Raw genomic sequence first — 16,050 nt, 5'->3', positions numbered from 1 at the left:
TCTTGTTTGATTCAGTTTATGGTTCTTCAAGTCGGATAAACATAAACGAAAATGTATCTTTTATAATTAAACATTTTGAATCGTTTTCTAAATTAAGTCAAATATCTTTCTGACAGTTTACATGAAATATAAATAAATTATGCAAAATTGGCCTTATGTATGGTTTGAAAGATTTTTTTGTGTAAAATTTTTGAATTTATGTGACAATTTAAAAAACACTACTTTTGTAGTATTCCCATCTGCTATATCAGGTAATTTTTAATTATTAGGACTCATAAGGTTTTTTACCTTTTATAAATTGACTTTCTTATAAATTATTTTCTGATCCAAAAGTATTCAGAAACTCTGAGAATCAATGTTTTTGAATATTTTTGGATCTGAGCAAACGCAGTTTATATTGCAGTTGTTTTACGAAACAACTATGTTTTCTCATTTTAAAAAACACTCTACTTCTAATTCAGAATTTGTGTCTGGAACTACAATGCTTTATTGAAATGTATTAGGAATATAACTACGATATGCTCGGTCTTGGCTTTGATTTTCATTAATACTTCGATGATAATGTCCTCCTACCCCACTTGTTTCATACTCCCCACCACCATAATTACTGCTTGAGTACGTTTGAGCATGAGATACATGTGGATGTTTTACAATCTCATATGTCGTTTTTTCATGACCCTCATGTGATAATAACTTTTTCAAACCTAAAATTGCGGTTAGTACCAATGCAATTTTTCCAACAAGTAACGCTTTTCCAGCTAATAAAGCAACTGCTTTGAATGACATTGCTAGTAAACCAGATTTCAATGTAAGCGCTGCTAACAATGGGCCTATGTATTTTTTCATATGTTTATGGCCACGACTTTCACTATCATTTTCATCAGCGAATAAACGTGGAACTGAGAGTTGAACTTTGTGAGTATCCAAAAAGCGTTGAGTACGATCGATGAGTAATCGATCTATTTCATGTGTTGATAACGATTGTAGATTTTCGGTTAACTTTTCATCATTATGATAAGCTCGAGAATATTTGTCACTTTCGTCACGTATAAAAGCAATACCATCAAAAAGACTGATCTGTTTTGATTTTAATGCACGATCGGTGAATTTTAAAGCATGTATTTTTAAACATTTAATTAAATCATCACTTTGTTCACAATAATGGTATAATCGTTGCAACATTTTTAAGCCGCTTATTGTTGAGTCACTATTGCTGCCATCATAATTAGCTGCTGTTGAACCAATCACAAAAATTAACACTAAAACACTCAATTTACGTTTCATTGTTGGGTAACGAATAATTTGTTTTTTTCTGGTTTGTTTATGGGTTTGTTTACTCTGAAGTGTTGTCTTAAAATGTGGTTTTATATTGATTATACCACAGCATTTAAATGTTTCCATTTGAGAAAATTCATGTTTTCAGAGCGTGCAAAAATATGTAATATCATGTAAGATTGTTTTTTACTATCATCATTATGCATTTTAGATGCAATTTGTTCAACATTGCATCAAATTGATGCATGTTTTAAATACTTAATATATGCGTAATGCATGCGTTTACCTTTCTTAAGAACAATATAGTATTGATTTTGTTAAACACGACATTTTTATTAGTACAGGGTGGTCGAGAAATATTTACTGGAAATAATTCATTTCCGTATCCCTCATCGCACTTCCACAGAGTGGCTATTTTTAATTTTCGATGAAAAGCCTACTTAATTTTTTTTGTTTGGTATCTGAATATTTATTGTTTGTTAAAATGGCCAGAATTTAAAAGGTTGAGAAATATGTGTCTTAATACTTTTGTTGGAAACTTTTTCGGAATTTAACACATATAAAAAGCTATAAATTTGTAAAAGTGATAGTTTAAGGTAGAGACGAGTATTCGTTTTTGCAACTAGAATGTTTTTCCAACTAGCTGGCTCCGATATATAGCCGAGTCGTAAAAATGGGACTAGGCAAATCTTTTCGCTGTCTATAAAGTACTATAATTTTTTAAATATTCAAATTTGAGACAACGGACATTCCGTTTGCTAGTTTCAATCTCAATTGTGAATGTGATCATTGTGTTTCAAAATTGATTTGCCACATGTTGTACCCCTCGTCTTAAGAATTTCTCCGACTTTTTCGATCTCCAATACATTGTTAGGTTAGGTTAGGTCATATTAGCTGTCCACGAAAGACACACTCAGGCTATAGAGCTCATTGTGATACCATATATGTGTGGTATCACAATGGGCTCTCATCACAACTATTAATTAAATTAATTTTGTTGCGACGGCGGTTACGCCTTAACCAACTGAGCTAATAGGGCGACTTAAAATACATTGTATAAGTCTATATTTTTTGGGAAAATAAGACTGAAAGCGTTTTTTGACACTCACATCTATTGCGTTAATAAGTTAACCTGAATGCACACTACTAGCCAACTTTTTGTTCACCGTACATAGAGAATTTTTGAGGAAAATTGTCCGCTAAATAATACATAATTTAAAAATTTTCCCAAAACGAATTGTTTTCCAATACCCTTTAAATATATTCTTCCATTATACAAATCGAAGTTCGTATCTACCTTGGGGTACTGTGATATATATAAACAATTCATCTTATTAACGCAATAGATTATTTAAGAATTAAAAGTAGTAAAACCTTTTAAATTAACAGCCTCTCTTGTACACACGGTAGTATATACAGCATAACATATATCAAAAGAAGTCATATCTTAATAACATAAATGTCTAAAATGTTTCGCTTGGCAATGCATAAATATCTTCTAACAAAGATTGCTTTTAAATGAAGGATAAGAGAATTTTAAATATGATAATAAAAAATGTACTTTTTTTTAATCGAATCAATTTGTTTCTTTTTTCATTGGCGCAGTTTTTACAAATTTATTTTTGCGAAAATAAACAGGCAAAATATAGTAAATATACTGAGACATTGAGGCATACAGTAATTACTGCGTCCCGATTATTCAAAGTGCTATCACAGTAAGGAGAAGGAAGAAAGCTCTTACTATTTTAAGCTTGATTTGAGTCAGCCTTTCTTTGACGACTTCTCCGATTGAAGTCTTTTGGTCAAAATACTCTTTCGATTCTTAAACAGCTCCAATTGCTACATGGAGTAGTGCCTAGGAAAGAGCTAACCCACTTTTTGGTATCACAACGGACTCTATGGTCTAAGTGTGTTACATGCCAGGACAACCACGTAGACCTAACCTAGCCTTACCTATAGTAAATCTAGGAATTCATGTATAAGTAAACTCATTGTTTGTTAGCGTCTCAGTATGAGAAATTTCTTGTAATCGGTTCGAAAATCCAAATTGATCATCGTCCTGAATTCTGAACCCTGACCTTCAATCGTAAAGATATGCATAAAAATATGATATGCTTTAGCACATCCTTACGTTTGATGGTCAGAACAATTTATTCCCACTTTTAAGTTGATGCCTACGTATACCCATGCGTGTGTATGTATGTGTCAGTGTTCGGTGACGCTTTCCCCGTACCAAAAAATAGAACTTTTTTACATTGTTAAGATGGATTATTAATTTCCCTTCTAGAAAGTTTATACTATAGGTACTGGCTTTTATCCTTAAGAATAAATAAATTTAATAAGAGTCCAAAGCTCAAATTTTCGACAGGGTTCTGAAAAAAAACTTTTAGTTTGACCGCTATGTGTGTTTGTCTGTCGGTGGCATCGTAGCGCCTAAATGGATGAACCGATTTTAATTTTTTTGGTTTCGTTTGAAAGGCAATTTAACGGGGAGTATCTAATCTTCAAGTGCGAAATTGGTCTTCCGTACCCGAAAAAACTAAAAATTGGCGATGATTTTCAAAATCAATTCAGTTTGGATGTTATAATTTAAACATATAAATAATTATTACTATGGAAATGAATGGTCAAATAATCCTGCCTTCGAAAAGTGAAATGGTAAAACAATTAAGTAATTCAAAACAATTACTCAGAAGGACAAAGTCAACTCAAATGTTTCAATTTCAATTGAAATATATCCAAAAATTTGTCCCAAAAAATGATAGCTCTCTTAGTATCCTTTTCATCTCATCTGATGTCCTTGACCATCATTTTGATATTGATATGAGAAGGAGTGTTATAAGTTCAAAGTGTATTGTCGGGGATTTTTTTAATTTTGTAAATATCACTTTTATAAATTATTTATCGTAGAAAATACGATTTAGGATTAAAAAAAAATCTATTTTAAAACGCCACTGTATAAATAATACTAATAATTGTTATAAAAACGTGTAAAATATTTTAAAATACAAATCATTGATTATTGTATTTATAGGCTTTCTAGATATATTTCCGTGTGTATAGTAATTAAAATTTTAATTGTTGATTTTGTGTTAAATAGATTATAGTAACTAGTGCAAATTTTTCTTTACCAGATTTATAGAGATCAATAATATATAGGTAATTATAAGAGGGATTTTATATGATAATTATTGTTTATAAAATAAGTAATTACCGGCATGACATGCATTCGTGAATGAAATATACTCACTTTGCATCGGAACGGCCCTAGCTCTGCAGCACAGAAAAAAATCATATGAGATAATTTCTAAATACTAAAGATGTAGGAAAGGTACTGTGAGGGATGTTTTTTCCAGGTGAATGGAGATGAGAAAACAAAAGTTTTGAAAATTGTCCATCTTGCAAGTTTTATAAGTAAGTAAAACGGGTAGTTTTGGGGAGTGTTTTTATTATTTTTGGGGATGGAGCTAGTTATGCAGATATTATTATTATTCGAATAATCCCTTAATTTGACTTCATTCCATATCGAATTAAAAAAGAACCGAATCTTAAATGCTTATTCATGAATAGAGTTGAAATGGAAATTTCAGATTTTGCATTTCCGGCTGGATTGTAAGCAAAAAATTGTTTCTAAAAGTAGTTTTTCGATCTTATTGAAAAATATACCGATAGAGTGGGACATTTGAAAAACGTTAGCTTTCGGAGAAAATTCGACTTCGAAAAATATGTCATTATTGCATTAAATTGAAAAAATACGCATAAAGTTTATCGATAATTGTAGGTGAATTAAAATTAAAAAAAAATTTTTTTCATTACTTTTTTTCATTTGTTAATTTTCAAATGTTAATAACAAATTGAAAATCAAAATTTTAAAATTTTATAAACGGCAATTTATTTGTAAGCCTATTAAGAATACCTTCATGGAAAAAAATTCTGGGGTTTTAGTTTAATAAGTTTAATCGGAGATTTAATGTTAACATTCTGTATAGAAACAATTATTGTTAGTTAACAATTACATAACTAATGGAAAAATTGCGATTAAAATTTTTCAACCACGGATTATTGTTTATTCATGTCTACATTAATTTACATTCAAAACTACATTAATTTTTTTATTTCTTAATATTCATATTTTATATGTTTAAATAATCTTTTTGGTTGGTAGGCCAGACTTGCCGCATTTTGATCTATTTTCATTGCTCTGTAAAAGTTTTAAATATTAAAGATACAATTCCGGCAGTCGTAACTTTATTTTAGGAAATTTCTTCATCTTTTTGGATCTTTTTCAAAAATACTGAGCCCCCTATTTTCTTTTTCACTTAACTGTTTATAACTTTGGCAATTTTTTACAGCGCCATTTCGGATTTTTCAGTAAACTTTCTACATAAAATTACGAATCGAAAGACACCTATTTCGTAATTTTCGGAGAATATGCAAAAAAGTTAAAAAAAATCGTAAATGTGAACCAGACTACATATAACAGATTGACAGAAATTTGGTATGATATTCGAAGGTATTGATCTCGAGAACATTTTGTTAGAGGAACAAGACGCTAAGTGTCCAGCGCAAGAAACGGTCTTTCGTTCCATTGACAGACTATTAAAACTGTGTGATTTCGCGCTGTTGGAATTTTTAAATAAAAAATAAAACTAAAATAATCATTGAATATATTATTAAATTCTTTATTATAGAATTAACTCTCGCCATTTCGATGAAAAATAAGACTACGAGAAAAAGATAAACTGATTATCTGTTGGATATCTCTGAAACCATTGTATTTTTTGTATTTTTTTTAATTAACTCTAATTACTTCATAAAATGATCTCATAATCCCTTGTTCTGAAAAATATATTTGTTAAGAAAAGAGTGTGTTCTGGAAGAAAGTGTTACTGAACTTGATTGAACTGAGAAAATTAAATCTAAGAATAGAAAAATATTTATGGTTTGGATAAAAGTTGGTTTGTGTATTTTGATGGTTCTTATAAAAGTGGATGATCATTTAGAAATTTTCTTTTTTCATTTTCTAAAAAAATTACCCATATTATTTCTGGTCAAGTCGCATTGTAACAACAAATACCTGAAAACCATTAAAAAAATTTGTCCTAAAATGGAATATTAACACTAAATGAAAATGTTACAACTTTTATAGACGAATGAATTAAAATTGGCATATATAAAAAGATTTTGAAAATAAAACATCTTTAATTAAATTTACCTAGAGGCTAACACGATTAAAACAATTTGACACATTAAAACAAAGAATATTTCTTCTTATTCTTTCTTTTGTAGCTGTACTATTGTTGACCTAAAAAGAATGAAATAGACATAATTGAATGTCAATTCTAATCGAGACAGATCATAAAAGTATTAAAAGTAAATACAGATTGGGAACTCTAAAAGTATTAAAAGAAATTTTGATTATAAAAGTTTGGAAAAACTGATAAAATATAATTATTAAAGTTAGTAATGCCAAAGGAAATTTATAAGTAAAAGTATTTTGTATGATTTTTATATAAACATTATCAACTCATAATGACGAACGCATTCGTTCTACAGGATGTCCAATGCAAGGAAAACAAACCTTACTCATATCTCCCTTCATCGACATTTCATAGTCTGATTAAGATATTGATAGGAGAAGACTTTTTTCCTTCCGCGATGCTGCAGTCTTTGTTTCAGCTACTTTAATGAACTGCTAGGCAGTCTTAGTACCTCATTTGCTTTAGCGTTTCCATTTTCAGCGTAGCAAACCTCATTAAGTCTGTTTGACATTTTAAACTTTCTGAGCGGACCTTATACTACTCTTGCTTTTTTAATAAAGGTCTGGTTACCTCCTTACACAAGGCTTCCCTGTAGGATAGATAAAATTAATAACACCATAAACATATTTTACCACCATAAATATTTTTAATAAATTTGAAGAAGCCTATTACTCCTGAATATTTTTACATGTGGAAATTGCTTTGTTTTACCCAAGCCCTAGTTTTTTCACAATTTACTACCTATATACCTTTCAGACGTACGGAAATTTGGATTGAATTGAGAGTTTCGATAATTTTCGAAAGTTTTTCAAAGTATTCGTGGAATGAAAAAACTGCAGCGTTCTATGCCTGGAGGTGACTTAGAATATGCATAAAAATAAAATGGTTATTTTTGAGCATACTTAGTCATTTCTGTAGGAAGAAACTTCTTTTGAAAGTTACATTTTTGTGAAGTTTAGATAATTCCACGTCGAGTTGAGACAACTTGAGCATTCTACCATTATGTGGTACCATACCACCAAAAAGAAGTTTATTTACAAACTGTAACAAGCAGTTCAGAATACTACATAGAAGATGATTAAATAAAGTTTTTAGCTGCTTCCTTAAAAAAGTATAATTATTATACCATGTATATGAAATATACCAAGGTATATTAAGTTTAGTCCCAAGTTTGTAACGGATAAAAATATTGATGCAAATATTGTGAACAAAGTTTGGTATAGGTGTTCATAAAATCACCTAATTAGTCCATTTCCGGTTGTCTGTCTGTCGTCTGTCCGTCTGTCATCACGATTACTCAAAAACAAAAAGAGATATCAAGCTGAAATTTTTATAGCGTGCTGATGACGTAAAAAGTAACGTCGAGTTCGTAAGTGAGCAAGGCAATTGGCTCTTGAGTCCGCAAGACCCATCTTGTAAACCGTTAGAGATAGAACAAAAGTTTAACTAGAAAAAGTGTTTCATATAAAAAAATAAACAACTTTTGTTTGAAACATTTTTTCGTAAACATCACTGTTTACCCGTGAGAGAGCATAATATGCGCAAATTGTAGTCTTACATGGGTACATCAGTTATATGAGTGTGACATGTATGTATGTGTAATGTGACAGAGTAATCAACCCACTCTATATATGGTATTTCAACAATTAACTTGTCAATTGTTTTTTTCATTTGTTTTTATTTCTAGTTTGCGCTTCCACCTGTATTTCATTGCAAAGTATATGTTTTTTGCCATGATTGAAACCTGTTAGTTATTATTATAATGTGCATATCTACCTTCCACTAGATAGGTAGTGTACAAACATATTTAAAAGAAGATACATTTTTCATTTGATGCAAATAAATTCTATGATATAAAAATATAAAATTATAATCTAAGCAAATAGCGGGAATCAGGTCACTAGCATATATTTTATGTAGCCTTTTGAATACCATTGAGTTATTAGTTATAATAGATATTTTCTTCGTTAATTTCGGTAATTTTATTAAAAAGCAATTTGTGCTCATATTCGGACTCAATAAAATGATTCAATAAAAGTCTATTATTGTTTTTGTTTTTTAAAGAATTAATATTTATATATATCTTTCGATTTTATAATAAGTTGCTTACTCGTAAAATGACTCCTTGATCCATATTTTTGCGAAAAACGGAAAATTTAACACTTTCTGGAAATCATTGTTTGGAGGGTGTATGGACTGGCTTTGAGGGGGTATTTTTTGCTTTGCCGTCAGAAAACTATTTTTAAAAGAGGTTTATATGGTTTAAAGCAAAATTTTTAAGTTTTAACCGCCGCGATATTAGGGGAAAGGGGTATTTGTGTGTAAAAGGAGTGGATATCTTTCGTTACTTACTTGACGTAAAAAAATAAACGATTGCGAAATCTTCAATGTATATACATGGTATTTAAACAATTAACTCAGTCAATTGTTTTTTTATAGGATTTTAAAATATAGATGAAAGAGATTCATAGAGAAATTAATTTCACTAAATATTTTCTGAGCTCCATAATTCATACGTAAATATTCATTTCAAAATATACATTTATCAAAAATCAATAAAAATTTTATCGATTCATTTATTAATTTCCCAGATTAAGGAAGTTTTAGCCAGTCCTTACGTTTTATATCCAGGGCAATGTATCAACACCACTTTATGATGGATGTGTGGAATTAAGACTTTTAAATTTCTGCCAGCCAGTTCTGGAAACAAAACCAACAATTTCCTCTTACCAATTCGCAACATAATTACCAAGAAACGCGTGAAACTATGCATTTTCATGACGTATGGTATCCTTAACAATATTATCGAATTTTATGACATCCTGAAATAAATAAATTTGGGCAATCCATCTCTATGTTCCTAAGAAATGTTAACATAATATGCATTTCGAACTGTTTATAAATCTCATAAACAGTTCAATAGTCTACACGACTATGTATTAAATTCAATTTAAATAAGGTCATTGTACATCTAATTCTATTTGTGTATATTAGTTGTAAAGCATAGAACTGTGTGCTTGGATCAGTAGCGGGCGCATGGAAATAGAGTATTTAGGGCTGAATTAATAATCGTCGTTCTTGCAATAAAAATACTATGTTTTAATTTAGAACACTATCAAAAATGATGCCTTCTATGGACAAAAATATTAAGAATACCAAATAAATATATGTCTCTGCTTACAAAAATTATTGAAATTAACCTTACATTTGACGATGTGACTGACCACACAAATTCCTCGCCTAGATAAAATCGACACGGTTCTTACCACTTCAAATAAAATCTTTAATTTTAAATATTTTTTGTTTTTTTAATACCTTCTTATAAAAATATGAAAATGATTTTTGATTCGCTACTGGCTCGGATACAAACGAAGGAAAAAAATATGTAGGTAATATTAAATGCATGTATTTGTGTGAAGAAGCTGAGTTGTATGCTACCAGAATGTTTCATCAATTCCAATACGTTGAAATGCATATTCAATGATGTTTTTTATAAGACTAGATCACTGATTCCACAAAGAATCTATCCTACACAAATCACAAGCCTGGAACAAAATATCATTTTACTGGTTCCCAAATATTTTTACTAAAATACAAAATCATAATGTTCAAAATTTTTAAATCTTAATTTTATCGATATGGAGTTTGATCCAAAGTTGACAATCACATTGGTCAAAAAGAATTAATCACTTTCAGAAAACATTTTATAAGAGATAGGCATGATATTGGGTGTGCAAAAAGTCAAAAGTTGACCATTGTGATTCAAAACTCTGAAATGAATTGAAAATTTTCAAGAGTGTAGTTACAGAAGCAACGGATACAGAAATAAAGTTGAGATCAGATTTATGAACACGGCACCAATTCATTGTTTCCAAATGATTTCTGCCATTTGGAAAAAAATGATATTGTATTTAAAAAAAAAAATATCGTGATTTAACCAAAAAACCTTCCGTATTTTGTAACGGGCTGGTGATTCTTATTTCTCATTGATCGTATTCAAGATCAATGAGATCCATGTTTACCATCTCGTACATATTACTTGGGTTACACAAACAACCAATTACCCACAGAAAGTGGACTTAAATACGTCAAATGGTTGTTGTTATTTCCTGTCCATATTCCAGCATTTATATGTATGAGCCAGTTCATACATAATGGTTTCGAAATGTTTCCATTATTAAATAATTTTTATTCACCTGACTTTTTCACTTAAATGAATTTTTGGCTTGAGTTGTTAGAACTTAAACGATGCTGATTGGCTGATATGACTGACATCACAATTTGACAGATACCAAGAACAGTATAAATTGTAGGTACATGAAACTATGAATGAGCAGTTCGCCATCAAATTAACAAAGAGTACGACACCCAGTAAGAGTAACTGCGATTAGCTAATTCATATTGGTGATGACCATTTGGTAGTCGAAATACGTATTTATATAGTACAAAAAATTGATCAAGGAAATTGGGGCAAAAAAGATTATTTATTAATTAAATGTTTTCAATTTACCTGGTTATTTTTATTTCCAATATTTTCTAAAAGCTATTTTCAATACTTTTGCTAGCTTGCATCAATTTTAATGATGAAAAACTATAAATTAGCTCTCTACACTCAGTACAAAGATTCATGTGTTGAGATATACGAAAGTAAGCATTGAAGAACATATGAACAATGTATTAACATCAGAGAGTTGAGTCTATCAACTACTGAAGTAATTCCTAAACAATTATAGTATCATGCAGATTTAAAATAAAAAGAAGAAACGAATAAAGAATAAAGAACATTAGTGGGTTTCGATAATATGAAAACAGGAAATGAAATAAGTTTATGAAGAAGAATATTTCTACAATAAGTAAACTATGAACATTACTTTTATTGTTAATATTATTATAAGTATTTTAGTGGTATCAATGTTATTCTTTTGTGCAATTTTACTTATGTTCAAGTTCATTATAGGTAGGTATATGATATTGTATAGATATTTGATGAAACGGATTTTTGATCAAAATGACAAAAAGCGTGAACAAACGAAGTTGGAGTGATCTGAGGCTCGCAGTTAGGTTCAAGTTTCGTTTAGTTTACATTGAATGACAGTGTTTCGTTATCTGTTATTCTTTACTAATAGAAAAATTATTGATTTTAATCTATAAAAACTTTCTAATTTCATCTATCTATCACTAGGTATGGCATAGAGCGAGCTTTTTTTTTGAAGCTAGAAACCGGGATAAAGTTTAAAGTCTGCGTAAGATGTGTGTCTATAGAACCAACACTTTGAAGCAATTTTATCGATAAACCTTAATTTCGAGTTTCAAACATATGCCAATTAAAAAAAGGTACAATGTATTTTTTAAATGTTATATTAAATAAAACTTTTTTGTTAAATCAAAAAAAACTGTTTTGTGTGATTTAACAATTGGTGTGATTTTGAAGTTTAAAGGCACTTAATACAATAATTTTAAGGTTATTTATACATACTTAAAAAGAATTTTCGACACGAAATAATAAAATTATTACTCTGAGAATGTCATCCAATTGTTGTTTCTTTAAATTTAGTAGCAAGTGCATAATTAAAAGGTTATTATTTTAAAAATTTTATCTAAACAATGGGCCAAGTGTAACATGGAACCATAACATATGTATAAAAAGATACAACATGGAATAGTTAAAAATTTTTTTTCAAAACTTCTTTTATAATTTGTTTGATCAACTCTTCTTCAAATATTTAACCTTATTATTGCTATTGTTTTAATTATACTATTTATATTTTTAATTAATAATGGCATTGCTCTCTTGAAATTAATAACATTTTTATTAATTTATAATACAATTTATTAATGAGATTATTACAACATGTGAATAAAATTTATACGAACGAACTATTATAGCGAGAAATACATAACGACAAAACATAGAATGTATTATACTTCTCACTGAAATAAGGGGTGAATGACCAAAGCCAAGAAAATTAAACCATTGATGAACAAGTACTTGAAAGGGTTGACTAGTTCCGATACCTTAGAAGTATGATAAATCATTCTTCTAATGAGGGAATAGATGCGGACGTTTACAGGTTTACAAGAAAAACATTTTCTGAAGCCTGGTCTAAGGGGAAATCGAAGGAAATTCAATGTGTCATAAAATATTGACTGATTGTTTAATGAAAAGGATGTGCTTCTGTATGATTGTGAGACCTGGAAGATAAAAAATAATCTATAAACTTCTATCAATAGATACGTTCCGTAAGACTGTCTTCCATGTGAACTATGGACACGATTTATTAAACCTTGAAAATGGAGGTGGCTATATGATGCACATTCTCTGAAATGGTACACTAATAATACTCAGCTGAGCTTAGAGTGGAATCTTTATAGAAGATTGTTATGAAAAAAACTAGCTGAATAGCTCAATCGCGTTAGTGTAAACTGTCAATATTGATAAATTATCCTTGTTTAATTTTGAAAAAGAATTGAAAAATCCGTGGACGAAAAAGTAGGCCTTTTTTTTGGAGCGCAACTAATCAGGAACAACTAGTAGAGTAAAGAAAATATTTTACATTGCTGTTCTCGAATAAATTAGCTAATAAATGCAATGAGAGAATATTTTGGCTTGAATTAGTATGCAGGATTTTGGGGCAAGTGCTTATAAGATCCGAGATAAGTCTTTCATATCTCAGTGTAATCCCTTTCTAACTCTTCGAGTTATTAATGTTCAAAGTTTTGTTGCTGTCGTGCTTAGAGAAGACGGCTCGATTAGAGATTTCGATACTGCATTCTACAGAGTGAAATATATCCCGTATTTGTGTCATTCGTGAATAATGTTGAGATATACAGAAAAGGTTGACTTTGAAAAATGAAGCCAAGAACTTGAGGAAGGTGAGCGGGAGAAACAAATTCAAAAGTTTGTCGCTTATTATTGGTAAATTTCGATAGTTAACAATACTGTTGAAAATGAATGTTACTGCGATTTATCATCCTATTCTCTTTTCTGGACTGTTATATTATATGATACAATAAATATGAATATTTTCGAGTTTCATATTTAACTGTAGTAATTAAGTGGCAAGATGATAGTGCATGTGCATTAGAAAGGCGCAATTCCACTGAGGCAACATGTAGCATGCGGCATTGATGTATGCTACACATAGTCATTCAAATAGAGATAGAGGGACCACAAAGCGACAAAAAATATGTCTCCTTGCCGTATGCCACAAGTTGAACATCTTTGAGTTGAACAGTGTCATCGTCTATCCAGTGTTGCTTCAGTGGAATTGCACCTTAAGAGTTGCACTGACCATCGTGAATTTGGTTTCGTAAAAACAAATTTTGTCTAATTGAACATTTTTCAACATGTGCAACTTTAAAATTAGCTTTTTTTTGTTAAAAAAAAAAGTTTCTTTCTATATTTTAGTTTTTTATACTAGATCAAAATTTCAATTGAATGTATCATATATGTATAATGGAATGTATAATGTATAATATATTAGGAATATATAATTTATAATATATAATGGAATTAATAATGTATAATGTATAGTAAAAAATATATGTATAAATTCCAATTTTATAAATGTGTTATCGATAAACTTTTATACAATGTATATTATATGAAATATGTCAAGATATTTTGTCTTTAGTCCCAAGTTTGTAACGCCTAAAATATTGATGCTACGAACATAATTTTGGTAAAAGTGTGTAGTAATAAATGAGCAACATAAGTCAGTTGAGTCTTGGGTTTGTAGGGCCACAGCGTTAAAAAAATTCCTTATAAAAAAAATAAAAATAAAATAAAAAAAACTTTTGATTGAAACATTTTTTCGTAAACATCACTGTTTACTCGTGAAGGGGTAAATTAGGTATTATATAGGACGCATGTATTTTATTAGGTATAAATTTACTGTATTTGTTATATGTGGTATATTTATGTGCTTGTTTATAGCAAATAATACTCGCTGAAGAAGTGAGCAGAAAAATTATGTTATAAATTTGTGTGCAAAAGTGGCTATCTTTCTTTACTTACAAAGAAACATAACATAAAGCATAAAGAAACAAACGATTGCATTATCAACACTGTATATGCATGGTATTTAAACAATTAATTCAATCAATGTGGCTTTTCATAAAAAAATTACGATTCACTTTTATTCCGGGTGAAATGATTAATAATCAAAGTGATAAAATGTAAAGCAAATTTATTTTATCAAAATCTAACTTATTACTGCCAGTCCGAAAAAAAGGTACCTACTCTTGCGATTGTGGCGTGAGCAAAAGGTATATTATTTGTTTTCACTTGTTTTGTATTACTTTTTTTGTATTTGAATATTGTTTTAGTCAATATTGTATTAGTTGGAGTTCGATTAATTGAACTAATAAATACAAAAAATTAAGTTCAATAAAAAATAATTATTTAACATAATTATAGTATTTAAGTAACTATTAATAGTTAGATTACTATTATTAATGGTAATGTTTATAACGGCAATTGTAAATTACATTTACTATTAAAATATTATTATTTTTTTTTATAAATTACAAAAACCAACAATGAATAAGTATTTATTTTATTTACATAAAAGAAATTAGATTTTACTCTTAAACTCATTTTTTTAAATTTTATCTTTTTATGTCCATAAAAAATTGCAGACAAGCGAAAGTTTTTTTTTTTTTTTTCTATTTTTAAATTAGAAAATTAATGACGAGTAAAAAATTCGTGGATAGAATTTATTAAATTTTGTATCTAGTTTATTTAATTTTTTTTTAAATCGTCTTGCTAGGTCATCCAAAAAAAAGCAGGTAATGAAAGGTTTTAACACGCTTTTATAAGCTTGGTAAGTATCTATCTAACAAAATCTTTGAACGTCATTTTGACCAACTTCAATACGTCGAATTGAATTGAAACATCGTACACTTATCAAGGACAATCATTTAAAGAGTTTGTCCGATTATTCTGATCAGGATCTTTAGGATTAAAGACTTAACTAGGTTAAGTTTAGCTAAGGTTAGGTAAGAGTAGCTGTCCTGGGGTGGGACAAACTTAGAACATATGGTCCGTTGTGATACTGAAAAAAGATTAGCCCATCACCAGCCACTACTCCATGAACCATTTGGAGCTGTTTAAGAACAGTGACAAAGTAGAAAAAAAATTGTTAAAAAAAAACGAAAAAAAAAAACGTACTTATAACCAGATGAACTAAAAAGTGAAAAATAATTTCTATGAAAAAAGATTGATTGAGAAAAAAATCATTTCATCCTAAAGAAAAGGGTAGTTCTTAAAAATTATTTTCTTACTTCTAAAGAGTTTTTGAACTATTATTTATTTTATCACAGAACCAAAATTTATAAGGATGAGAGTTATCTAGGTCGTATTTGATATGATACAAGAATTCATTAGTTTATAATAAGACTTATGTCTTCAGTTATGGGTCAAAGCAGAAACATTGGAAATAAATCTCCAATAGTCAATAATTGCAAAAACAATGCAAATTATTTATATTTTTTAATAATTTATTTTGAAGTT

At 29.2% G+C, this 16,050-nt stretch overlaps 1 protein-coding gene across 1 annotated transcript; it reads right to left on the bottom strand.

The window, feature by feature from the left end:
- Positions 1 to 486: 486 nt before the first annotated feature.
- On the bottom strand, positions 487 to 1,401 carry LOC123291215. Its single transcript, XM_044871609.1, has one exon. The coding sequence runs from the start codon at positions 1,399 to 1,401 to the stop codon at positions 487 to 489; it is 915 nt and encodes a 304-aa protein (XP_044727544.1).
- Positions 1,402 to 16,050: the final 14,649 nt, after the last annotated feature.

Source organism: Chrysoperla carnea, chromosome 1 (assembly GCF_905475395.1).
Source record: "Chrysoperla carnea chromosome 1, inChrCarn1.1, whole genome shotgun sequence".
NCBI classification, from domain to species: Eukaryota; Metazoa; Arthropoda; class Insecta; order Neuroptera; family Chrysopidae; genus Chrysoperla; species Chrysoperla carnea.
The sequence above is the reverse complement of the archived record's forward strand: the minus strand, read 5'-3'. Positions and strand labels throughout refer to the sequence as shown.